The 24,096-nt window shown below is 40.4% G+C and overlaps 1 protein-coding gene and 1 long non-coding RNA gene across 2 annotated transcripts; both read right to left on the reverse strand.

The window, feature by feature from the left end:
- Window positions 1–6,992: 6,992 nt before the first annotated feature.
- LOC310965697 lies at window positions 6,993–8,785 on the reverse strand. The gene is made up of 4 exons (XR_014593789.1): window positions 8,752–8,785; window positions 8,626–8,652; window positions 8,137–8,159; window positions 6,993–7,315 (listed from the first exon to the last, which is right to left on the reverse strand). It is a non-coding gene; the product is annotated as an uncharacterized lncRNA (long non-coding RNA).
- Window positions 8,786–12,168: 3,383 nt separating this feature from the next.
- Window positions 12,169–22,838, reverse strand: pa2g4a (proliferation-associated 2G4, a). Its single transcript, XM_083938775.1, has 13 exons — window positions 22,685–22,838; window positions 19,941–20,069; window positions 17,870–17,975; window positions 16,994–17,063; window positions 16,803–16,895; window positions 16,458–16,521; window positions 16,145–16,223; window positions 14,840–14,918; window positions 14,079–14,212; window positions 13,849–13,943; window positions 13,633–13,760; window positions 13,474–13,527; window positions 12,169–13,369 (listed from the first exon to the last, which is right to left on the reverse strand). The coding sequence occupies exons 1-13, from the start codon at window positions 22,764–22,766 to the stop codon at window positions 13,307–13,309; spliced, it is 1,176 nt and encodes a 391-aa protein (XP_083794901.1). The 5' UTR covers window positions 22,767–22,838; the 3' UTR covers window positions 12,169–13,306.
- Window positions 22,839–24,096: the final 1,258 nt, after the last annotated feature.

Here is a 24,096-nt window from a genome sequence, read left to right on the forward strand (position 1 = left end):
ATGTTATTATGTTTTTATATAGTCTATGGTCACTGTCACTGCACAAAGATTACACATGTTAATATGTTTTTATATAGTCTATGGTCACTGTCACTGCATAAAGATTATACATGTTATTATGTATTTATAAACAGTCTATGGTCACTGTCACTGCATAAAGATTATACATGTTATTATGTTTTTATATAGTCTATGGTCACTGCCACTGCATAAAGATTATACATGTTATTATGTTTTTATATAGTCTATGGTCACTGTCACTGCATAAAGATTATACATGTTATTATGTATTTATAAACAGTCTATGGTCACTGCCACTGCATGGAGATTATACATGTTATTATGTATTTATATAGTCTATGGTCACTGTCACTGCATTAAGATTATACATGTTATTATGTATTTATATAGTCTATGGTCACTGTCACTGCATAAAGATTACACATGTTATTATGTTTTTATATAGTCTATGGTCACTGTCACTGCATAAAGATTATACATGTTATTATGTTTTTATATAGTCTATGGTCACTGTCACTGCATAAAGATTATACATGTTATTATGTATTTATAAACAGTCTTTGGTAGCTGTCACTGCATAAAGATTATACATGTTATTATGTTTTTATATAGTCTATGGTCACTGTCAATGCATAAAGATTACACATGTTAATATGTTTTTATATAGTCTATGGTCACTGTCACTGCATAAAGATTATACATGTTATTATGTATTGATAAACAGTCTATGGTCACTGTCACTGCATAAAGATTATCCATGTTATTATGTTTTTATATAGTCTATGGTCACTGCCACTGCATAAAGATTATACATGTTATTATGTTTTTATATAGTCTATGGTCACTGTCACTGCATGAAGATTATACATGTTATTATGTATTTATAAACAGTCTATGGTCACTGCCACTGCATAAAGATTACACATGTTATTATGTATTTATAAACAGTCTATGGTCACTGCCACTGCATGAAGATTATACATGTTATTATGTATTTATAAACAGTCTATGGTCACTGTCACTGCATAAAGATTATACATGTTATTATGTATTTATAAACAGTCTATGGTCAGTGCCACTGCATGAAGATTATACATGTTATTATTTATTTATAAACAGTCTTTGGTCACTGTCACTGCATAAAGATTATACATGTTATTATGTTTTTATATAGTCTATGGTCACTGCCACTGCATAAAGATTACACATGTTATTATGTTTTTATAACAGTCTATGGTCACTGCCACTGCATAAAGATTATACATGTTATTATGTTTTTATATAGTCTATGGTCACTGCCACTGCATAAAGATTATACATGTTATTATGTATTTATATAGTCTATGGTTACTGTCACTGCATAAAGATTGTACATGTTATTATGTTTTTATATAGTCTATGGTCACTGCCACTGCATAAAGATTACACATGTTATTATGTATTTATAAACAGTCTATGGTCACTGCCACTGTATAAAGATTATACATGTTATTATGTTTTTATATAGTCTATGGTCACTGCCACTGCATAAAGATTACACATGTTATCATGTTTTTATATAGTCTATGGTCACTGTCACTGCATAAAGATTATACATGTTATTATGTATTTATAAACAGTCTATGGTCACTGTCACTGCATGAAGATTATACATGTTATTATGTATTTATATAGTCTATGGTCACTGTCACTGCATAAAGATTATACATGTTATTATGTATTTATATAGTCTATGGTCACTGTCACTGCATAAAGATTATACATGTTATTATGTATTTATATAGTCTATGGTCACTGTCACTGCATAAAGATTATACATGTTATTATGTTTTTTTATAGTCTATGTTCACTGTCACTGCATAAAGATTATACATGTTATTATGTTTTTATATAGTCTATGGTCACTGTCACTGCATAAAGATTATACATGTTAATATGTTTTAAATAGTCTATGGTCACTGTCACTGCATAAAGATTATACATGTTATTGTGTATTTAGGGTATATACAGTCTTAAGATTATACATATAATCATGTATCAAGATACAATATATTGTCAATGGTCAAAACTGGGTTCAATCACTGTATAAAGATTAAAATAATCCACTGATATTACGCCTCTGGTTCCTAAACGTTTTCTGTCAGGCTCCCATTTGACACCCCGATTATAAAATGTATTTAACTTCTGTTTCCCCTCCTGCAGTGACTCTTCAACCCCCCCAGTTTGGAAACCACTGGATTATGCAAATGTGCTTCTGCACGTGGCCCCTGAAAGTCTGGGGCCATTATTGACGTTAAGGGCGTTGGTCCAGGGGGCAAAGTTCATGAGGATTCCTGACGTCACAGGCTCGGTGGAAGTGACCATTGTTCCATGGTCTCAGAGGCGTTCAGCAGCCACAGCACCACAGGCAGTGCCGTCGTTTGGTCATTTACCTGGTGATCAGAGCGACCGCTCTGTGCTCTGGTCCAGTGATGGGGGCGGTCAGCAGCAGGGACAGCAGGGTGAGGCCTGCTGTTTCTGTTTGCTTCTCTAGAAATTTCTCCATCTCTCTCTCTCTCTTTGTTTTGTTTTTTAACTTTCACATCATTCAGTATAGTAAGACGAAAATAATTTACTTTTATCTGGACAGGAAAAACAAACAAACAAAACAAAAAGGCAAAAAACTAAATAAACCCAGAAACAAAACCCAAATATAATGAAAATTCCTTCAGCCCCCCCCCCCCAATAAAATAAAGGCAAAGACATCATAAAATTAAAGATCAACCATCTTTTAATTAATTTCTCTTGAAAATAAATTAATATATATTTTCCCATCTGAATAAACTCACTCAGAGAATATAAATTTCTTTATTAATATATTTCCCATATATATATTAATATATATGGGATATGCAAAAAAGATCTTGCCAGTCAGAAAGAACGCTTTATCATCTTTTCTTTAACAAAAGAAACATCTGACTGTTGTAAACTGTTTGGATTCAAAGAGTAGTGAAAAACAAACATTTATCACTTACACAGGGCCACTTGTTACTCATGGTTAGCTCTTTTCTTTCTTAAACCTTTTTTTCCTATAAGTTAAATGCTGGAGCTTGAACTTTATCACTGAGGAAGTGAGGGTGAGTGTCCCACTAACATTCAAAGTTGGAAACATCAGGTGCTCAGAGAGAAACTGAGTATTTTCCCATGTTTTGTATTTGTTAATAATCATCACTTGCTAAGCTAAAAACAAGTATACGTGAAAAAACAACAAAAACAAGTATAAACTAGAAGACTTGTACTACTTTCCAAAATTTGCTCACTCAATACATTTATATAATGCAAATACAACATTTCATATTTTCACAATAAAAAATATTCATAAATCATATTTTAAACTGAATTATCTTGTAGTGCACAGTTGTATCGTCTTGTGTGTGTTGTGGATGGGAAGGTGCAGTGTGTGAGGGTGTGCGTGTGTGTGTGTGTGTGTGTGTGTGTGTGTGTGTGTGTGTGTGTGTGTGTGTGCGCTCTCTTATCGAGTCAGTTACAGCTGTTTCCCAAAACAATGTTTCAAACTGGAACATCCTTTGCTGGGAAATTCATTTTAAACCTTGTAGATAATCAATTCTATAATTATACGTTAGTGAGTCTTTAGATATTGTAAACCAATTATCTCATGATTGTTAAAAGGCTGAATTTAATTCATAAGAATAAACCCCTTCATCCAAATTATTTAAATCATCAATCATTCATGCGTTAAATGAGCGAGAGAGAAAAATTTAAATAAAATATTTAAAATTAAAATTAAATATTTCAGAGTTACAAAACTATAAGTTTTTATATTTTGTATTTTTAAACATCAATGTTTCACTGCTTTGCACATTTTGGCTGTTAGCGGAGTCTTTGTCAGTCTTCCAGTTCAAGTTTCTCCCTTTATTAATATTAACAAATTGTAGATTTGATCTTATTTCTGTATTCAATTAATGTGTTTATAAATGCCATAGCTGTAGCAAAGTACTTTCTGTTATTTAGTTTCCTGTTTTTCAAGGTGAGGGCACAGCCTTTCGTTTTGTTCACATTTCCAAAACACAAACAGAAAGTTATTAATTATTTATCTTTATGCTTTGATTCATTTTATAAAATATTTTTATTTAGTATAGTTTGTTCTTATTTTCTCTGTTTTCTCATTTATTTTAATTGATTTTGGCTTATTTTCAGATTTCCTGTGTTGTTATAGGCTCGGTGCCTCAAAGATTTCTTTTCTCTATCTTTGTTTCTATTTCTTGTTTTTATTTGTTTTCTTTTGCTTTAAGCGAAGTCTTTTTTTATGTTAAAAGTTCTTCTGATGCAGTTTTGCAGCAGTATTGGAAGGAGCCGCCCTCCATCACGTTGTTCTGGGTTTACTCTGATAATTCTGAATCATCAGACGTAATCACCGTTAGTTTCATGGAAACACAATTGTTGCAAATTGATTTGCCGTTAATCAACAAACATTATTAATTTATAACCCAACATTTGCTAAATTCAATTTTCAAATTCAATCTCTTATTTCCTCTCCTCTAAATGTGTGTGTGAGAGTTTTGTAAACACGAGTGTCGTGTTTTCTTTCAGACACTGAATCAAGGTCAGATATTCAGAGACATGATTCTTCAGCCAGTCTGATGACCTTAAATATAAACAGGCATTGATTAAATCATTAAACATTTGAATGCATTTAACTTTGTATTAACTCTCCTTTATTTTACTCCTATATTAAAATCTCCCCTTGTGCACTTACAAATTCATTATTTTGTTAAAGTTGCAATGTATTTTATTTACATTCAATTTGATTTATTAGTATCAAACAGCACTGGTTTTTAAACCCTTGTTAGTTTTGGTGTATTTTCCCCAATGGATGTTACTTTCATGTGAATTTACCACTAACAATAAATATCTATAAATAAATAAAGTGTCCATGTTCTAAAGGATCAACGCTGAAGTAATAATGCAGATTTAACACATGTTGATTATAGCTATAAAGTATATTTTCTCTGAATACCTTTGATTTTTTTCTGCTACTTCATAACATGCTCGTTTTATTTCAGGTAAGGTTAAGTTATTCATTAAGATTAGCTTAAAAGGGTGAATCTGACAGTTACACATCAGTTATTCTAGTTAAAATAAGTTTCAGAGCAGGTAAAAAAATGAAAGTGACGGTTTCCAATAGCTCATTAAATAGATTAAATCGATGTTTGCATTTGTCAAAGCAAATAGTTGAATTATTGTTTAGAAAATAATAAGTAATTCATTCATTTATTCATTCATCTTCAACCGCTTGTCCCTGTCTGAATAATCTATTTCTAGATTCATTGTTTTTTAGATTCATCTCATGGTTCAGGGAGATGCCCATGACCCAACTTTCAGTTTAATAAGATATAAAAAGCAGGAAAAACCTCAGCATTTCCTGCTATCTGTCATGAAAAAATACTTTTAAATTTAATATGATTAAAAAATGTATTATTCTGACTTCGTTCATGTATTTCTGAATTCTTCTACTATATATAAATTGTTTAAGATTTTTCTTAAATTTTCCCCCAGTCTTGGGACTGAGGACAGTTGCTGGTAGAAGGAAGGGCACAAGCTCCTTCACCAAAACTATTAACTCACTTAGCTACACATTTTCTCTCTCTCTCACACACACACACACACACACACACAGTCGAAGGGACTCGAACGCTCCTCTTCTGGTACCATAAAAAGGAAAAAACTCACCAGAAGTTCGTTGAGACTTTTCCACAGGTTCGTGGACCTCGGCAGTGAGAGGTGCACGCCAGTTGTGGCAAATTTGGAGTAGGAGCTTCAGTTCACTGTCCACAGATTTCACCCTCTCACTTCTCAAGGTCCCACCTGGGTCGCTGAATTGTTATGGGAAAAGTCCTTCACCAAAGATTAGACAGAAACAAGTTTTGGCTTTTCTCCATGGTTTTATTCTCAGCATTTTCTGCAGAAAAGGACTGGGCTCTAACGTACACAAACACAGGCGCCTAGAGACACAGACCCAGAGCTCAAGGCCGCTCACTTTATCTTAAATATTTTTTTGGCAGTTTAAAACTTTTTATATAGGTGGACAGGAAATGGGGTGAGAGAGAGGGAGACATGCAAAACTTGCGGGCGCTGCCTCGAGGACCTCTCGCCTCTTTACATGGGGTGACTGCTCTAACCACCGTGCCACCGGCCGCCCCAAGGCCGCTCACTTTTTATAATAAACATGAACAGTCTGCTTGTCGCTGGGTAACATAAGATAAGGCAGTAAGTCACATTCGTGTTGACTTCCTCATACTTGTATCATGGAATAAAGGGAAGTATTTCACAGGATATACAGGGCTGAACATTGCATGCTCAGATAAAGAACCCCTGCATCACAAGGGGATACAGAATGTGTTTTGTCCTGAGTTTTAAAACCCAAAACATGTAAACTGTAATTTCCATCACAATACAGCGACAAACTGGACTGGACCAGAGAATACAACACTATCAGTGAGTTTATGCCTGTGCCCACGATAAATCTGTTCAGCGTTTTGTCTCCAGTGGAGCAACATGTTAGTGATGACTGGTGCGTAAACCTGCTGCAGAGGAAAAACTAATGTCACCAGAGAACTCCTACATGACCCCCTGGAGGAAATTGCAATTTAAAGCTGTTGAGTTGACCATTAATGGCATTTAGTCCGATGCCAAATATGCTGTACAGAACCTCAGACGTGGTTACTGTTCTCAAACATGAGATTTAAAATTCAAGTTTGTGACAACTTTGACACTGTAAAGGAATTATGTCACTCATTATGAAGGTGTCATTTACATTAAATAAAATATTTCAAATTGAGTCAATGGCCATCAAAGGTCCAAAAACATACACACCTGAAGTTACTGAAAGTGCCATTAATACATTCAAGCAAAAGGTTAAGTGTACAAGACCCACAGGCTAATCCTGCAATGTCAAAATTAAGAGGATGAAGTTGTAGATTTTAAACAGTGTTGATTTATTGTTCAATATACCACATGACAGTTGTTGGTAAACATGTATTATGGTCCATGAACAAAGCAGCTGTGGTTCTGATGTTGATTGTCCAACGTCTTTGCTTCTTCCAGTCAAACATTCACAGCAGGTTTCCATGAGATGCAGTCATCTGAAGTCAGGGCTTAGGCCTTTGTTCCAGTGATGGAGGCTCCACTTCAGTCACAGGAAGTGTCATCAGGAGAGGCTCTGACGGGATCACAGCTGACAGAGATGAGGGCTTACTTTGACCTCTGCCTCATCTTTCTCCTTTTACGCTTCAGCCTGTTGAAAAAAAAAAAAAGGCTGTCAAGAAAACAAATAGTTCACTGCGCAATAGTCCTCAACAGTGCACAGATCTGGACTGATGCAAATTCAACAAGGCATTCTCACTGTTAAAAGCCTAGTAAGGATTTGATAGCCAGTTTTATTAGTTAGCCCTGTAACGAGATTAAAAAAAAGTATCGCCTGATGTGCAAGATGTCACTTGAAACTGTTTAATGGCAAACTACTTTAAGGAGACTACTCAAAAACTGATAAATGGCTGCACTTCAGAACCACGCAGAGTAAACATGTAAGCACCACTAAACTGAAGACACTCAGGTTTAAGTGTACATACCACTGACAAAAGATGGCTACAATCTGACACCAATGTTTCAATTAGGGCTGGACAATATATCTTTCACTTAACCTTGTTGTGATAACACCAGCTCACATACATGTGTATAACTGGGGGAGAAAATGAATCTTCAATTTCACTGTTAATTTTGCACTAAAGTTCTAAGTGAGAATACACGCTACTTTGTCGAGTAATTAACTCACAGGAGTTTACAAAAAGAGACTACCATGTGGTTTGATAGTCTACGTAGTGACCAGAAAACATACCATACTGTTAAGATATAAAACAACCCTTATTGGATTTTGGCTATGTCACACAGATGTAGTTTAAGTGAGAAATGTTTGATATTGGCACAAATTTCTAGTGTGTAATTGGACTGTATGCTGAGGTTTGAGCACACCAACTACATAAATGGAAAAAACAAAACACTTTCCTCAAACATGTGACTGGCTACAATGAATTTGTTAAAATTAATGTTGAAGCTTACCTGCGCATACGCTTCTTCCTCCACTGGAAGACAAAAGGGATATTCATTAGTGCATGACGTTATTAAGGGCAGCTGGGTGTGTCATGTCTGCCCTCACTGACAGAAAACCATTACAACCTGACTCTGCAACAGGAACACCACACTAGTTATTAAAATAGTAATGTCAAGTAAACCACCAGAAGTCAAGTAAACCACCAGAAGTGGATGTCTACCATAAAAAACATTAGATAGCTCGGGTCAGGTGTACCACTGCAGACAACCTGCACCAAGACGAGCGTCATGTAACATTTAGACTACATTCATCTTGCATTCAAAGATTAAGGTTCGTTATTGGAGCTGTTGCTAAACCTGGAGAATAAATGCACAGTAACATTTTCACAACAACAGACAAAGGCAAGATAAAACAGCAAAGGTGTTAGCAAGAAGCATCGACTCTGACAGGAAGAGGACATAAACCACCAAAATACTAAAACTGGCCGGTTAACTGACCTTGGCTCTCATCGTGTGGAGAAGTTTCTGTGAAAACAACACAAATAAAACAATTAGTAACCACGGATGATTTGTAAAACCTTGTGATTATCTTGGATTCAGTTAGCGGTGAACCGGCTTTCTTACCTCGAAGCGAGAGGAGAGCAACGGAAAGAGGAACTGACGGAGGAACAGGGCGGTATTTATACAGGCTTTGACGTCATACTCAAGCGCCAACTGTCGTTTTTTTTTAGTTTTTTTTTAAGCTCACTCTTATAAATGTAGTCAATAATAATGAATAATAGACAAGTCGGCGTCTTTCCTGCTTATAGCATGTTTGTTGGGATATGGACTAAAGAGGAGCCCAGTTTTTAGGACTTGAACGAAAACGAGTCTATTATTATTATTAGTTATTTAATTTCATCAGCTACTGAAGTAGGTTGAATATGTAGAATCTTCAGTAAAAGATATATTTAAAAATAAACAACCCACGAGGCATTTTGAGGGGCACAGAATGACAGTATTGCTTTCCCATAAAAAATATATTTAGTCTGAATTAATATTTAAATTATTTTGACAGGTTTGACAATGACTTTCCGTCACATTCTGTTTACATTTCATTGTTGGGTTGCCAGAGTTGTCTGTTGTTCGGTGCAGCTTCTGTAGGCTGGCACCGGGTGAAGCCAGTCTTATTAATACTCATATTCCTCGAGGCAGTGGCCGAGGAGGAGGCATTGCAGCTATTTATGACTCTTGCCTATAAATCAACCATACACCTAAACTAAATTATAATTCATTTGAAAGTCTTGTTCTTAGTCTTTCACATTCAACCTGGAAAACAGTGCAGCCAATTCTATTTGTTATACTGTATCGTGCTCCTGGCCCATACTCTGAATTTCTATCGGAATTCTGAGAGTTTCTGTCAAATTTAGTCCTTAAATCTGATGAAGTAATCATTGCAGGAGATTTGAATATTCACGTGGACGTTGATAATGACAGCCTTAGTACTGAGTTTATCGCTCTATTAGATTGGCTCCTCTCCTGTGGAACCAACACCAGAGTGTTGTTCGGGAGGCAGACACCGTCACCATATTTAAAAGTAAACTTAAAACTTTCCTCTTTGATAAAGCTTATTGGTAGGTAGCTAGGTAGCCCTTAGCGTTGCTGTTATTGGCATTAAATTTCTCTTAGAGACTGCTTGTACGGGGCCTAAGCGGATTTTGTTCTGCTTAATGATGCTGCTATAGGCCTAGTCTGCCAGGGGATAATACTGTTCCTGATACTCTGAGCTTCTCTCCTCTCTGTCTGTGCCATTCATGTCTCATCAATGCATGTTACTAATTCACTTCTTCCCTGGAGTTGTTTGTGCTTTGTCGTCTCGCAGGTCTCTGCTAATCGTGGTGGTGTCCGCTGCCATATATACTCATATATACTCATAAATACAATAATTAGTTTATAAATTAATAAAATGTGAAGCCATAATAACATCATCAGTGGTATCTCATTGTACTACAGCTTTTATTACCACTTATCATATTTACAACCATAATTATTAGCATTGTCACCTTAGCTGTGCTTGTTCCTACTATTCTGCTGTATTAACTGCCATAACATACAAGTCATACTCACATTTCTATAGATATTATTATAGTTACTGTTATTTTTGTGGTTGCTTGCATCTCTGGGTCTGTCCATCTGTCTGTCTTTTTTCTCTTTCTCTCTCCTTTTTTTCCTCCCCGACCGATCAAGACAGATTTCCGTCCTCCACAGAGCTGGGTCTGTCCGACGTTCCTGCCTGTTATAGAGAAGATTTTTGTGGCCACATTACTCGATGGACTGAGATAAAGGAGTTCAACAAAATTAAAACGCACGCCCAAATAGCTATGTTCCTCCTTGATCGGTAAGCTAACTTGTTTACTTAGCTGTAACGGCTAATGGTAACAGTACACTCACTCATCTTCACTCATCTTCAACCGCTAATCCGGGATCGGGTCTCGGGGCAGTAGCTTTAGCAGGGGACCCCAAACTTCCCTTTCCCAGGCCACATTAACCAGCTCTAACTGGGGGATCCCGAGGCGTTCCCAAGCCAGTGTTGAGATATAATCTCTCCATCTAGTCCTGGGTCTTTCTGAGGCCTCCTTCCAGCTGGACGTGCCTGGAACATCCTTCCCTGGGAGCATCCTTCCCAGATGCCCGAACCACCTCAATAGCTGAACTTCTCACCCTATCTCTAAGGGAGACTCCAGCCACCCTCCGGAGAAAACCCGTTTCGGCTGCTTGTACCTGCGTCCTCGTTCTTTCAGTCAAGACCCAGCTTTCATGATCATAGGTGAGGGTAGGAACGGAGATTGACCGGTAGATCGAGTGCTGCTCTGATTCTCCGGCCAAACTCACGCTCCATCGTCCCCTCACTCGTGAACAAGATCCCGAGGTACCTGAACCTTCACTTGGGATAAGGACTCATTCCCTACCTGGAGTAAGCAATCCACCGGTTTCCTGCTGAGAGCCATGGCCTCAGATTTAGAGATGCTGATCCTCATCCCAGCCGTTTCACACTCTGCTGCGAGCCGATCTAGTGAGTGCTGAAGGTCACTGACTGACGATGCCATCAGGACCACATCATCTGCAAAAAGCAGAGACGAGATCCTCAGCCCACCAAACTGCAACCCCTCCCCACCACGACTACAGCCCGATAGCCTGTCCATGAAAATCACGAACAGGATTGGTGACAAAGCGCACCCCTGGTGGAGGCAAACCCCACCGGGAACGAATCCGACTTACTGCCGAGGATCTGGACACAGCTCTCGCTTTGGGTGTACAGACATTGGATGGCCCACAGAAGTGACCCCCTCACCCCATACTTTTTAACTATATTAAAAAATGTTATAATAATAATTAGCCTGGAGACGAATTAATATACTTACCATTTTATTTCTAAAGCATAACATAAACTTTAATTGAAATGTTACCAATTTAACAGACAAGATTTATTATTGAACTCTTCTTTCAACTAGCAAAAGTGTCTTATCTGGAACCTTTAACCAAATACTTTATAGTCTATGCTTTCAACCTTTCACACAGTCCTCATGCAAATGAGACATCAACACACCAGTACAGTAGTTACTAAATGTAATTGTCAAAAAACTAAATATATTCATCACTAGATAATATTTGATTAGATTTATAATCAAAAATCAATTAATAACCAGGTAGGAATGTCAAGTTTGTGTCAAATTAGACACATTGAATATCTAATGTTGCCATATAGAAGTTCTGGTCATAAATTTCTAACATTTCACACAATGGCTAATTACACCCAGATATACTTAAGGGCTATTGAAATCTCAAATTTTTAGGTAAATATAATATTGGCCAATCCTACTAATGCTGTATCTCTTTCCTCATTCTTCAACAGAACCACAATATCTGAGCACAAAACCTTATGACTTGGACTTCGGTCTCATGGTATTTCATCGCAGACATTTCCAATACTTTGACAAAAACCTTGAGAGAAAACAAACAAATGTATGAACATGTTTTTATTTCATTAGACGTAAAGTTCCATTGCCCACTGATGGAGCTACAAAGCAGGATTTTACTTTTCTCAACACATTGACAAATCTGACCTAAGGCTGACCTGGACCCCAAAATGAAACCCAGACCTGAAATGATCTCTTACTGGTTCACTTCCACTGGACACCCCGTTAAATCCATTTTAAAGCTTGATCAGCCTTTCATGCTTCACAATACTAATGACATAGTAGAGCAAGTAACAGGTGCCACCAATAGAAAAACTGGGAAATGGCAGTAAACATAGCAGTTTTGTTCCCAGGAGTTGAACTCATTACAAATTATTTTTCTTGTATACTTAAAATATTAACATAACATATTAAAGATGTGGTCAGGCCTTGATGATGGAAGAGTAGTCATAAATCCTCTCTACATTAACTCGGATCGAAAAGCCATCTTTTATATTCATTTAGTCATTTACTGTCAATTTCATGTTACATTTTCTAGTTTGTCATTTAATCAGACAATTTAACCCATACCTGCATAGTGTAGTTAAGAAAAATGTTTTTGAATGTTATACGGTCAGTTTTTTCATAATGGATTGGAAGACTAAACTTATCGTCACAACTGAGGAGTTAGGAGACAAGGTGCTCGTGAAGCTCCCAATAAAATATTCCAATATTAATTTTTACAATAAAATATTGTTCACATACAAACAAGTTTGGATAAGTTGTTGTAACATTGTTTCCAATGGGAAACAACATGTGGCAATTCAGTTAAACCGTCCCACTCAAACAGCAGAATCCAAGATGTCCTAGAGACAAAATATTTTACAAATATGATCAATGTTTTTGTTAGCATCATCCAATAATCCCTCAGTTGGATGTCAAAAATGCAGGCTGATCTGTTACCTCTAATGCCCACTGTTAACTTGAAAGAACATTTTCAGCTGCAATAGTCTTTTCAAAGATGTAAAACAATTTGCATTATTTCTTACTCAAGTCAAGGAAGAAAAAGCAAAATGGTATTTTCAAAGAATGTAGTAAAGGGTTAAGCATCCACGTAGGGTCGTAAACTTTTCAGTTTTATTTGTGAAATCAAAAGGTGTATAATGGCCAGAGTTTGGGGCAATGTGCCATGTTTTCTCTTGCTTCTCTTTGGAGGCTTGCACGTGTGGAAAGGTAGTTATTATTTACTCTACGGCGTCTGTGTCCTCGGCTGGCTGACCGGTTGCATTTTCTGCTGTCTTTGAAGCCTGTAGGATGTGAAAAGGAGTGGAACAGTTCCGTGAGGTGACAAAAAGACAAGGCGGTGAATGTCAGAACAGTGTGATAGTTCATTGTTAGAATAATAATTTACCTTCTTTTTCTTTTTCTTCTGTGTTTTACGGCTTGCAGAGCTCTGTAGTAAAGTCTGGGAAAGTGGAGGGAAGTGAGTAAAACAGGGAAAATGAATCATGCAGCATGTTTCTGTGTGACAAAAGCGCTTGGCATTAAATAAATAAATTCACGATCTTACCCTCAGCTCTGCATCCTGAACTTCATGCTCTGACTTGTAGAGCTCTGGATCGAAGGGTCCGTTGGTGATTCTGTGAGGCCCGTTGGCCATCAGCAGCACTGTGAACTTAAACTGAGCTACGCACTCTCCTGAGACCAGAGACACAGAAAAGAGGGGGGAGGTAAATAAAAAGGGGAAGGCGAGCAACGTGCTAAAAAAAGAGAGGTAAGCACTCACCCTCTTTCTCATGTAGCACACTGAAGGGCTGTAGCAATTCATGTTTAGCACACTCCACCACACCCAGACGGGCTTTGGCCTCATCCTCAAACGCCCTGATGGAAAAGAGATTGAGTTAGTGCTTGATCCAAAGTTCATTAATATTCACCCTGCTGTCAATCTATTTTAAATTTTAGCAGGTGGTGGACTAAAAGTTTATTAGTAGTTACAGATAAAGAGAGTATTCATACCGAAGAGTAAAGGGCATGGCATCAAAGCGTCGTTCAACTTCACTGAAGAATGTACGTGAAGTCTTCATCTTCAAGCCATATTGCTTACTGGGGTCCCTCTTATAAATGGTGGTCCTCAAACCTCCATCTCGGGCCTAATTGTAAATAACAGAGGTTAAGAACAATATGTGTCTTTTCTTTTTCTCTTTAGAAAAGACCTGTAGCAGCATCAATGGTACAAAATGGTCTACGCTTCCTGTCTCCTAAGTGGACGCAGCTTCGTGAACGTCATGTGGATGGAGGAAAAGTTCTGTGTACATTATGTATTTATATTTCCTAAATTTTCAGCCAATAGTCATATTTAGCATGACAAAACATATTTATCCGAGGCATTCGTGAACATAGGTTGACACTAGCATAGCTGTTTTCACCGATCTTGCGAGTTTGTTGCTGAGACAGAAACAAGTCTCAAACAAAATTAATCGTCTCCTGATTTTTCTGAAAACGCCTTTTAGTGTCAGAAATTTCATGAGAGACTATTCACAGGGATTATGAGGCTGTGACTGTGAAGTGATCAGTCATAATCTGTGTACACATTTACTTCTCCCATTGGAATCAATACAAAAAGGCGAGGCCGTGACCAAACACACACGACACAGATACAAGAAATTAGTAGCATTTTTTATAGTAGTATTTTATCAAAGTGTGGAATTCTGGTATTGTGACAACCGCATTCAGCAGCTATGGCTTCTGAATAACATAAGACAAGAGAGCACACTGACCTTCCCCTCTCCGGTGCTAATCAAGACATCCACAGCATAGACTTCATGTACCTCAAACTCTGCCTTCTCATGGTCCTTCCTGAAAATGAGTGTCAACAGCTGCCAGTGAAAAAGACAAATATTTTGTACTACGTTTATACTCAAGGTCCATACTGCAAATAAGTAATTCAAGATAATCCATAGATCTGACTGTGAATATGTTTAAGAACTAGTGTTCCACTAAAGTTGAGTTTATGGATTTAGCCTCTCCGCCAGGGCCCATTCTCTCAACTTGATCCAATCATATTCGCCTGAGAGCCGCCATCTTCTCAGACTTCGACTCATCTAGTATCTAGCATTTAGTGTATGTCATAGATAGCAGGCTTTACTACAAGTCATGGTGCAAGTGCGGCTATTTAATTAGCAGAACAGAGCTAACGTTAACACAGTGTGTTCCTAAACAATCTGTTAACAGTTGATCGAAGAGCAAACCATCTTGTCACTCATTGTCACCTCCAAACGAATGACCGTAGTCGAGGTCGAGATGACGGAGTTAGCATGCTAATCCTGACAACTAGCCTTGAGGGAAGTGTCGGCCAGAGGGTTACAAAAATATTCACCCTCCTAAGGGTTATCATGGCGATATTACCTTGCACATACAGGCCAGAATGTTTTTTGTAAACAAGCCTTAAATAGGTTTAATTATGCTGTGAAAAACAGCCTGTTTAACATGGGGGTCAATGAGAAACTGCTCTATTGTGCAAACTGCTCCTACTGGACACTTGGAGAACTGCTGTTTTTGGCACTTCCGTATTGGATCAACCAGGAAGTTGCTGTGGTAGGGGCTTGGTTTTTCCAAATGTCATTTTGGTTGGTTTCAGCACCACAAACCAAATTCCATTCATTTGCATTATAATGGCTCAGTGATACAAGTCTTAGAGCTCACCACAACCAACTGAAACTTACTGCCTAGCTAGATATGGATATGTGCATTTTTGTGATTTGGGTGACCGGCCCTTAATGTGGGCCAGTGTACAGTCATTATGGTTATATAGTTACACAGATGGTCACACCATCAGCAACCAGCTGTGTGACATTCCAACAAAGTTACTCCTGTTCAAAACAATGCCATATCTTGAGAATGTGCTTTGAAGAAAGATGTGATATTGATCAATAAGACTGAGTCCCACTTAGTGAATTCAAGTATTAACCATTATACAAGCTATGGGTCTCTATATGGACACAAAACAGGACACGTTTACTACAATTCAAAACACCCACAGGACGCATCAGATTTCCCTCGCTTCCTCTTGTGACTGAATGTACCTTTGTTGGTCTGTCGGGTTCTGAATGATGGTCTTCTCTCCATCTATGACATGTTGCTTTAGCTGATGAGACAGCATACCTACAAAACACAGAGCCAGGGAGAAAAACTATTATTAAAACACATAAAGTCAGCCACTTACATGAAAGCATCACTTGCATGTTATGAATCCATAACAGTCATTGTCTACATGATACATGAACGTATCTGAAGAAATTAAAAAAGGATAACTGTTAAGTGTTAACACTGGGTGCCCTGACTGCTGTTTCCATGAGACAGCACACTGAGAGGCATAAACTTTGAACAGACACTCACCTTCTATTGGTGAGCATTTGAACGACTGAGCGATCTTGTTCCAGGCTTCTGTCACCTGAGTGTTCTGAGAAACAGAAAAATGCATTACTTTCATGTGCAAAAAAACAGTTTTGCACTGACTGCCAAATTGAAATGAGGAATGAGCAGCAAAGCAAAACTACTAAGGATATGAAGGGATTTTTTTACGAGAAAAGACTCATATAGACGAATTTTAACTCCGACACAAGGCAGAACATTAACTCTTATGAAAATGTTTAAGGCCCATCGAACTCTTTTAGTGAGTGAGCCTCTGTAGAGAAGGTAATCCAGTGTAACATCTGACAGTGAAGAAGAGGGTCCATGTACCTGGTTGCCAGGTTTAACAATGCGAAGAGCTGCTTCTGCACACAGATGGGCTGCTTTGATTACATCAGCTTTCCGGCCTGTGACGGGGTTCTCCTGCAGTAATAAGGCACAATAAGAAGAAGACTTAAAGGAGTGCTCCAACAGGGGGAAACAAAACAGGGACTAAAGCGTAATTTAAAAAAGCCTCTCACCTTACTGGCTCCCACCACAAAGCTGTGAGCAACATTGGCAATGAAGCCGTCAACATGTACCCCTAGATCTCTACAGAATAAAGAGGGAAAGAATAGATAAGAGTAAGAAATGATAAAACAAATTGAAGGGATCAAGTGTCAAAGTATAACTTCCACTCAGCTGTCAAAATGACTCATGTTGATATAGGAACCAATCAATCAAATCAACTCAGGAAAGTCAACTTATTCCCCTTTGAAAAAAAGACTTGTATGACCATTAAATGGAATAAATATCCTAAGGTGAATTTATTTTTGGCAGTATATCAGCTGGAATTCACTGAAGGACTTATTGTGCATTCAAGGGAGCAGATCTACAGACTATACTAAATTAAAACAGGCAGAAGATTAGGCTATGAGTGTGTGAAAAGTGAGAAACATACAAACCAGTGTGTAACCACATCACCACGAGCAACAGACACCTTTGAAACATTGCAAATCCACACGTAGCACAAAAGACGATACAGAGGACGAAAACATACCTGGCAATACAACAACTAAGATGAGCCGACTTCCTTTTTCAAAGCATAACATAGCATTAGAAAAATGTGATGAGTGGGACTTAGCAGATGGATGGCCATCAAAGCTAAAAATCCAACATATCACAAAACTGCGAATAACACCTATCCAAAAATGGCCTACCTTACTTGTCGTTTGCCACACAGGACAGACAGGAAGACGAGACCTTACTGATGAAGCAGACAGTCAACAGCAGAGAGCAAAACCCTCACATACAAGCCAAGATGTCACATACAGTAGAAAGAGGGGAGGACAACACACTGGGAGACTCAAGACATACGGAGGACAGCAGGGGGTGACATTGCAGAACGTGGTGCCTACATTTTGACCAGATCCCCATCTTTAAGTGTGTAGTCAGGGTCACTCTTCAGGGGAGAGAAGTGGCAAACACAATTATTGACTGAGACGCTGGTGGGAAAGGCAATGCCTAGAAGAGGGAAAAGAAAACCACCAAGTCTTCATTCGGAAATCATCCACAAGTTTAACAAAAACTGTACAAGAATGGAGGGAGTGACACTTGGATCAGCAATTTAGAGCGTGATCACACTGTCCTTTTGGCCGCGGCCAAAACCGTTTTTTCAGCTAAAGTCTAGTACCTTTAAGTAGTGTGAGCGCAACCGCTCCGCGCTCAACTGGGGCCAGCGGACCGTCCACGGCCCGCTTGAAAGAGGTGGGCTTTAGCGGAGCCGTTTGCACATGTACGAGCACGAGTGTGCGCACGTGTACGAGCACGAGCCCTACGGCAGTAGCGTTATGTCCGCCTGTTCGGACATGTAAATAGAAGGACGGACTATGCGCGGACATTTAACAACAACAACAATGGTGGTGAAAGGTTCACGTTGTGTTTACTGCAGATTTGGTCGGATGAAAATATTCAAAAACAGTCGACAAGACGCACAAAAACTCAGAGGTCTACGGAAAGATTTGTAAACAAAGCCACACACACGCGATCAATGCGTGTGACGTGTTACGGCTTGAAGGCGTATGGACAGCAAGAAGCATTGGCCGAGGCCCAGGTAGTGTGAGTACAAACGGGGCTGGGGCGCGGGGGGGAGAGGGAGGGGGGACAAGTACCCTAAAGTCCGGGTCGTGGTCCGGGAGGACAGTGTGATCACGCCCTTAAAGACTGCATTTAGAGCGTGATCACACTGTCCTTTTGGCCGCGGCCAAAACCGGTTTTTCAGCTAAAGTCTAGTACCTTTAAGTAGTGTGAGCGCAACCGCTCCGCGCTCAACTGGGGCCAGCTGGGCCGCCACGGCCCGCTTGAAAGAGGTGGGCTTTAGCGGAGCCGTTTGCACATGTACGAGCACGAGCGTGCGCACGTGTACGAGCACGAGCCCTACGGCAGTAGCGTTATGTCCGCCTGTTCAGACATGTAAATAGAAGGACGGACCATGCGCGGACATTTAACAACAACAACAATGGTGGTGAAAGGTTCACGTTGTGTTTACTGCAGATTTGGTCGGATGAAAATATTCAAATACAGTCGACAAGACGCACAAAAACTCCGAGGTCTACGGAAAGATTTGTAAACAAAGCCACACACACGCGATCAATGCGTGTGACGTGTTACGGCTTGAAGGCGTATGGACAGCAAGAAGCATTGGCCGAGGCCCAGGTAGTGTGAGTACAAACGGGGCTGGGGCGCGGGGGGGAGAGGGAGGGGGGACAAGTACCCTAAAGTCCGGGTCGTGGTCCGGGAGGACAGTGTGATCACGCCCTTAAAGACTGCATTTAGAGCGTGATCACACTGTCCTTTTGGCCGCGGCCAAAACAGGTTTTTCAGCTAAAGTCTAGTACCTTTAAGTAGTGTGAGCGCAACCGCTCCGCGCTCAACTGGGGCCAGCTGGGCCGCCACGGCCCGCTTGAAAGAGGTGGGCTTTAGCGGAGCCGTTTGCACATGTACGAGCACGAGCGTGCGCACGTGTACGAGCACGAGCCCTACGGCAGTAGCGTTATGTCCGCCTGTTCAGACATGTAAATAGAAGGACGGACCATGCGCGGACATTTAACAACAACAACAATGGTGGTGAAAGGTTCACGTTGTGTTTACTGCAGATTTGGTCGGATGAAAATATTCAAAAACAGTCGACAAGACGCAAAAAAACTCTACGGAAAGATTTGTAAACAAAGCCACACACACGCGATCAATGCGTGTGACGTGTTACGGCTTGAAGGCGTATGGACAGCAAGAAGCATTGGCCGAGGCCCAGGTAGTGTGAGTACAAACGGGGCTGGGGCGCGGGGGGGAGAGGGAGGGGGGACAAGTACCCTAAAGTCCGGGTCGTGGTCCGGGAGGACAGTGTGATCACGCCCTTAGTCTCTTCTTGATGGGTCCACCTCAGTTCACCCCCCAAAAACAACAGACTCACTGCTATCATCTGTAGCTCACCTTTCTTCATTTCTTTCTCCTTTTTGAAGACCTTCCCAGTCTCCGCCATGATGTAGGCATCACCCTTTTCACAGAGGCTGAGCACCAACACCCCGGGCTTGGCGGTTTCCACAACCAGACGAAGAGCCTCTGAGTGACATAGATGGAAAAATAATTAGAGGGTGCAGAAGAGGAACCAAGTAGAGTAGGTAGATTCGTTAATGTAGTAATGATATGTCCTGTGGCTCAAGAGGTAAAACGGGATTAGTGGATGTCCTCGATACCAGGCTTCTCTGGTCCGCATGTCGAAGTGTCAGTGGATAGTTTTGGTTTCAGTCTGGCACCTTGCATGGCAACCTCTGCCATCAGCATATGAATGTGTTTAAAAGCACTTTGAGAAAGAACTAGAAAGTTGCCATATTAAAGCAAGTCCATTTCCCAAATGAGACCAGACATCCTACTGTCTTAAAACGATGCTGATTTAATGTGCTGGATTTCCCCTTAATACATATTACTGTCTGTCCCCAAAGCAATTTCAGTCAAAAGCAACTGGACTTGGTTATTTGTCTAGGAAGACGTTTCACCTCTCATCCAACAGGCTTCATCAGTTCATGTACGCATCTGACCAGGCTGGGACTGCTCCAACTAACTGGTGTGGAGATCCAGGTATTTAACCTCTCACAAGGCCAATGATGTCACTGGAACCCTTTGTGCTCCAAGTGCAAACGACCGGCGTTAGAGGGACAGTCGTTGGTGGGAAGTTGGTTTGGACTTCGTTAGTCCTCTATTGAGTCTTAACGACAGTCGTTGGAGTCACAGGAGGCCATTTGTGAATAGTTGTTCTTTGATGTTAGATTGTTGAATCTCCTGGGAAGGGATGAAAGGGCAGCATTGTAAAGTGGAGATAAGTGGTGTCTCAGACCTCCTTCTCTGTTTATTGATGGTTTCTCTACTTTTGCATAGATGGCTTCTTTTAGGGCGCACTCACACTGTCCTTCCGCACCGGGCCAAAACAGGTTTTACAGGTAAAGCCTAGCTCGTTTAACCAGTGTGAGTGCAACCGCTCCGCGCCTAGCTGCGGCCAGATGGCCGTCCACGGCCCGTTTGAGAGAGGTGGGCTTTTGTAAAGCGCGTTTGCACGTGTACGAGCACGAGCACGACACCTATGACGGCTCTCACGTCATTTAATGTGCGCCTGTTCGGACATAGAAAAAAAAAAAAAAAACATGCGCTGACATTTAACAACAACAACAATGGCGGCGAAAGGTTCATGTTGGTGTGATGCGGAGGTGGAGTGTTTACTGCAGATTTGGTCGGATGAAAATATTCAAAAAGAGTCGGACAAGACGCACAAAAACTCTGAGGTCTATGGAAAGATTTGTAAACAAAGCGACGCATCGCGATGACGTCAATCAATGCGTGTGACGTGTTACGGCGTGATGGCGTATGGACAGGCAAGAAGCATTTGCGCGAGGCCCAGGTAGTGTGAATACAAACGGGCCTGGCCCGTGGGGGGCAAGTACCCTAAAGCCCGGGGCGCGGTACGGGCGGACAGTGTGAGTTCGCCCTTACTCCTCTTTCAAACCATCTGTCCTCTCTGTCCAGGATTTGGACATGGTTGTCATCAAAGGAGTGGGCTTTCTTCTTGAGATGTAAGTGGACAGCGGAGTCCAGGCCTGAGGAGTTAGATCTCCTGTGTTGGGCCATGCGTTTATGCAGTGGTTGTTTTGTTTCTCCAATGTAAAGATCTTTGCATTCCTCGTTGCATTGGAACTTTGGACCAGTCCCAGTCTGGTCAGATGTGTATAAGAACTGATGAAGCCTCTTGGGTGAGAGGTGAAACGTCTTCCTAAATAACCAAGTCCAGTTGCTATTGACTGAAATTGCTTTGGGGATGAAGATGACCTGGACAAATGAGAACATTCACAGGCATATTACTGTCTGGTTATTTTATTTTGAAACAGTCCGTTAAAATTTAACTACTGTATTAAAATACAAGTACTGAGAAAGAAGGCTGTTTCTATATCTCAAGATAACTTTATTTGTGCCTGGTGAAGTTTGTGTTGGATATAAAGGTAGCCACGCAAAAAATATACGTTATCTCCCACTTCTTATTTCAAATAAAATAAGTCATCCATCATTTGTAGTAAATAACCACCCAGAAAAGTCAAACGACTGTAAAACAGACAGAGACAGACGACAACGATACTTGTAGCAGGCATATCGCCTTGTCAGTTAACGTTTATGTCAGTTAAACACATAACCGTCAAAAGTTGAGAATAAACCACAAAAACAGTGCAGCCTGGAAATGTGAGGAGAATAACCGTGAAAGTGACTTAATTTCGGTTGCTACCTGCTTATCTTTTAACATTTGCTTATCGTGTTTAGCTGACTGCACTCAACAGGCTGAGCTAGCCGGTTGGCTTAGTTAACGTCCCACGTTATCTGAACAGACAGACAGCGACCTCCAGTAAAGACGTTACCGTCGATCCACAGCAACAGAGCAGCGAACACTGACCCCGCTGTTTGCACCTGTCAATACTAACATTAGCTGTGTGTGTGTGTGTGTGTGTGTGTGTGTGTGTGTGTGTGTGTGTGTGTGTGTGTGTGTGTGTGTGTGTGTGCGTGTGTGTGCGTGTGTGTGCGTGTGCGTGTGTGTCTCGCATGTACAACACATGGGGCTGTGAGGAGACTGACGTTACCTGGCAGCAAGAGAGGCCGAACACACACCAACGGCTACTCGTTTAAATGTAACGTTAACTTACGGTTAGCGATGTCACCGCCCATCTTGTACTTGGTGACGACCAGGTCCTCGGCTACGGTCTGCTCCTGCTCCTCGTCGGACATGTTGGCAGTGGAGTCACGGACCAGCGGCAGTTTCCCCGCAGCTCTGCTCGGCTCTGACGGTTGCTTGTTGCCTCCCGCTGCCCTCCAAGCCTCTCCCACTTCGCCGTGACGCTAACTACGTCACAGCGACCCCGACCCGAGCGCCACAGCACTTCCGCCCATAGACTGTATGCTTCGCGCTGTGTCTCAGTCAGTGCGTTTACATGCAGTTTAAAAACCCGACTATAACCAGGTTAAGGGCATACCCCTGTTTTTTAAACACTATTACACACCAAAGGTAAAATCATAGTTTTCATACCCAGGTTACAAACATAGAGAACTCCTTCAGTTCCCTGATTATCCGCGCATGTAAACAGCGTTCTCGGATTATTATCGGGTTTCTCGTCTGTGCATGCTCCCCACTATGCAGCGGTGGCTTTTGACCCCGAAATAGAATAAACCAAGAAGCAACGGCGCAGAAAACAACGTGAAAAAACCAACCATAATAGAGCGTTACCTTTAAACCAAGGGAGGACCTCGCAACGGCAAGTAACATTACTACCAAGAAGACCAGTTTCTGTCGGAATACTGTCCAAAAGTCGTCCGTTTGTGATTTTGACAAAGGTGAAGCAGAAAAAAGCTGCGTTAGCGGAGCGACACCTACTGTACCAGAGGTTGAGTTACTCCGTCATTTTCCCATTCAACCCCTGCTCATGTATACGAGGGCAACTTCAATAATCCGATCACTCCCTTAACCGGGGTAAGGCCATTTTCAGGTCACTGATGCGCCTGTAATCGCACTGACCGAGGCACTTTCACAGAGGATCGAGCAAGGAAGGAAGGTAAAAAGGCGTATTTCGTAGGTCCTTATGCTCTGATGGAGGGGCAGAAGATTGACCATTTAGACATTGATTAAAGTCTTTTCCTCAGACTAATGAAGAGAAGAATCACACAGTTGGAGGTAAGTTAGCAAGCACGTCCCCGGGTGGCTTTTGATTTATTATTTTTTTTAAATAGACTTATGGAGAATGCTGTTTCCAAACATTTCCAGTCTTGTTTTGGTTCCCTCTTATCTAAACCCAACTTGTCTTCTGGAGTAAAGCAGATACAATTGAAATAGATCAGAGTTATATTGATTTAGCCAAAGGTGCATCTGTCAGATCTAGAGCCAAGTGGCTGGAAGAGGGGCAAACAAACTCCAGCGATTGTTATGCTTTGGAGAAAAGAAATGGTCAAAGAAAGTCACTAAGTATGCTTGATATTAATGGTAGTAAATAAACTGATATAAAATTAATATCAAATTCGTTTTTTTCCTTTCACAGCAACTTGTACAAATCAGAATTCAACAAAC

This window comes from Echiichthys vipera, assembly GCF_963691815.1.
Source record: "Echiichthys vipera genome assembly, chromosome: X".
In the NCBI taxonomy this organism is placed as follows: domain Eukaryota; kingdom Metazoa; phylum Chordata; class Actinopteri; order Perciformes; family Trachinidae; genus Echiichthys; species Echiichthys vipera.

Excerpts from the sequence above, each read along its gene's own strand:
- pa2g4a (XM_083938775.1), bottom strand. The coding sequence starts at position 22,766 with ATGTCCGACGAGGAGCAGGAGCAGACCGTAGCCGAGGACCTGGTCGTC. Across the intron at positions 20,070-22,684 it reads GGGCGGTGACATCGCTAACC|AGGCTCTTCGTCTGGTTGTG; the intron begins GTAAGTTAACGT and ends TATGTCACTCAG. Across the intron at positions 14,919-16,144 it reads AACCCGACAGACCAACAAAG|GAAGGACCATGAGAAGGCAG; the intron begins GTACATTCAGTC and ends ACTCATTTTCAG.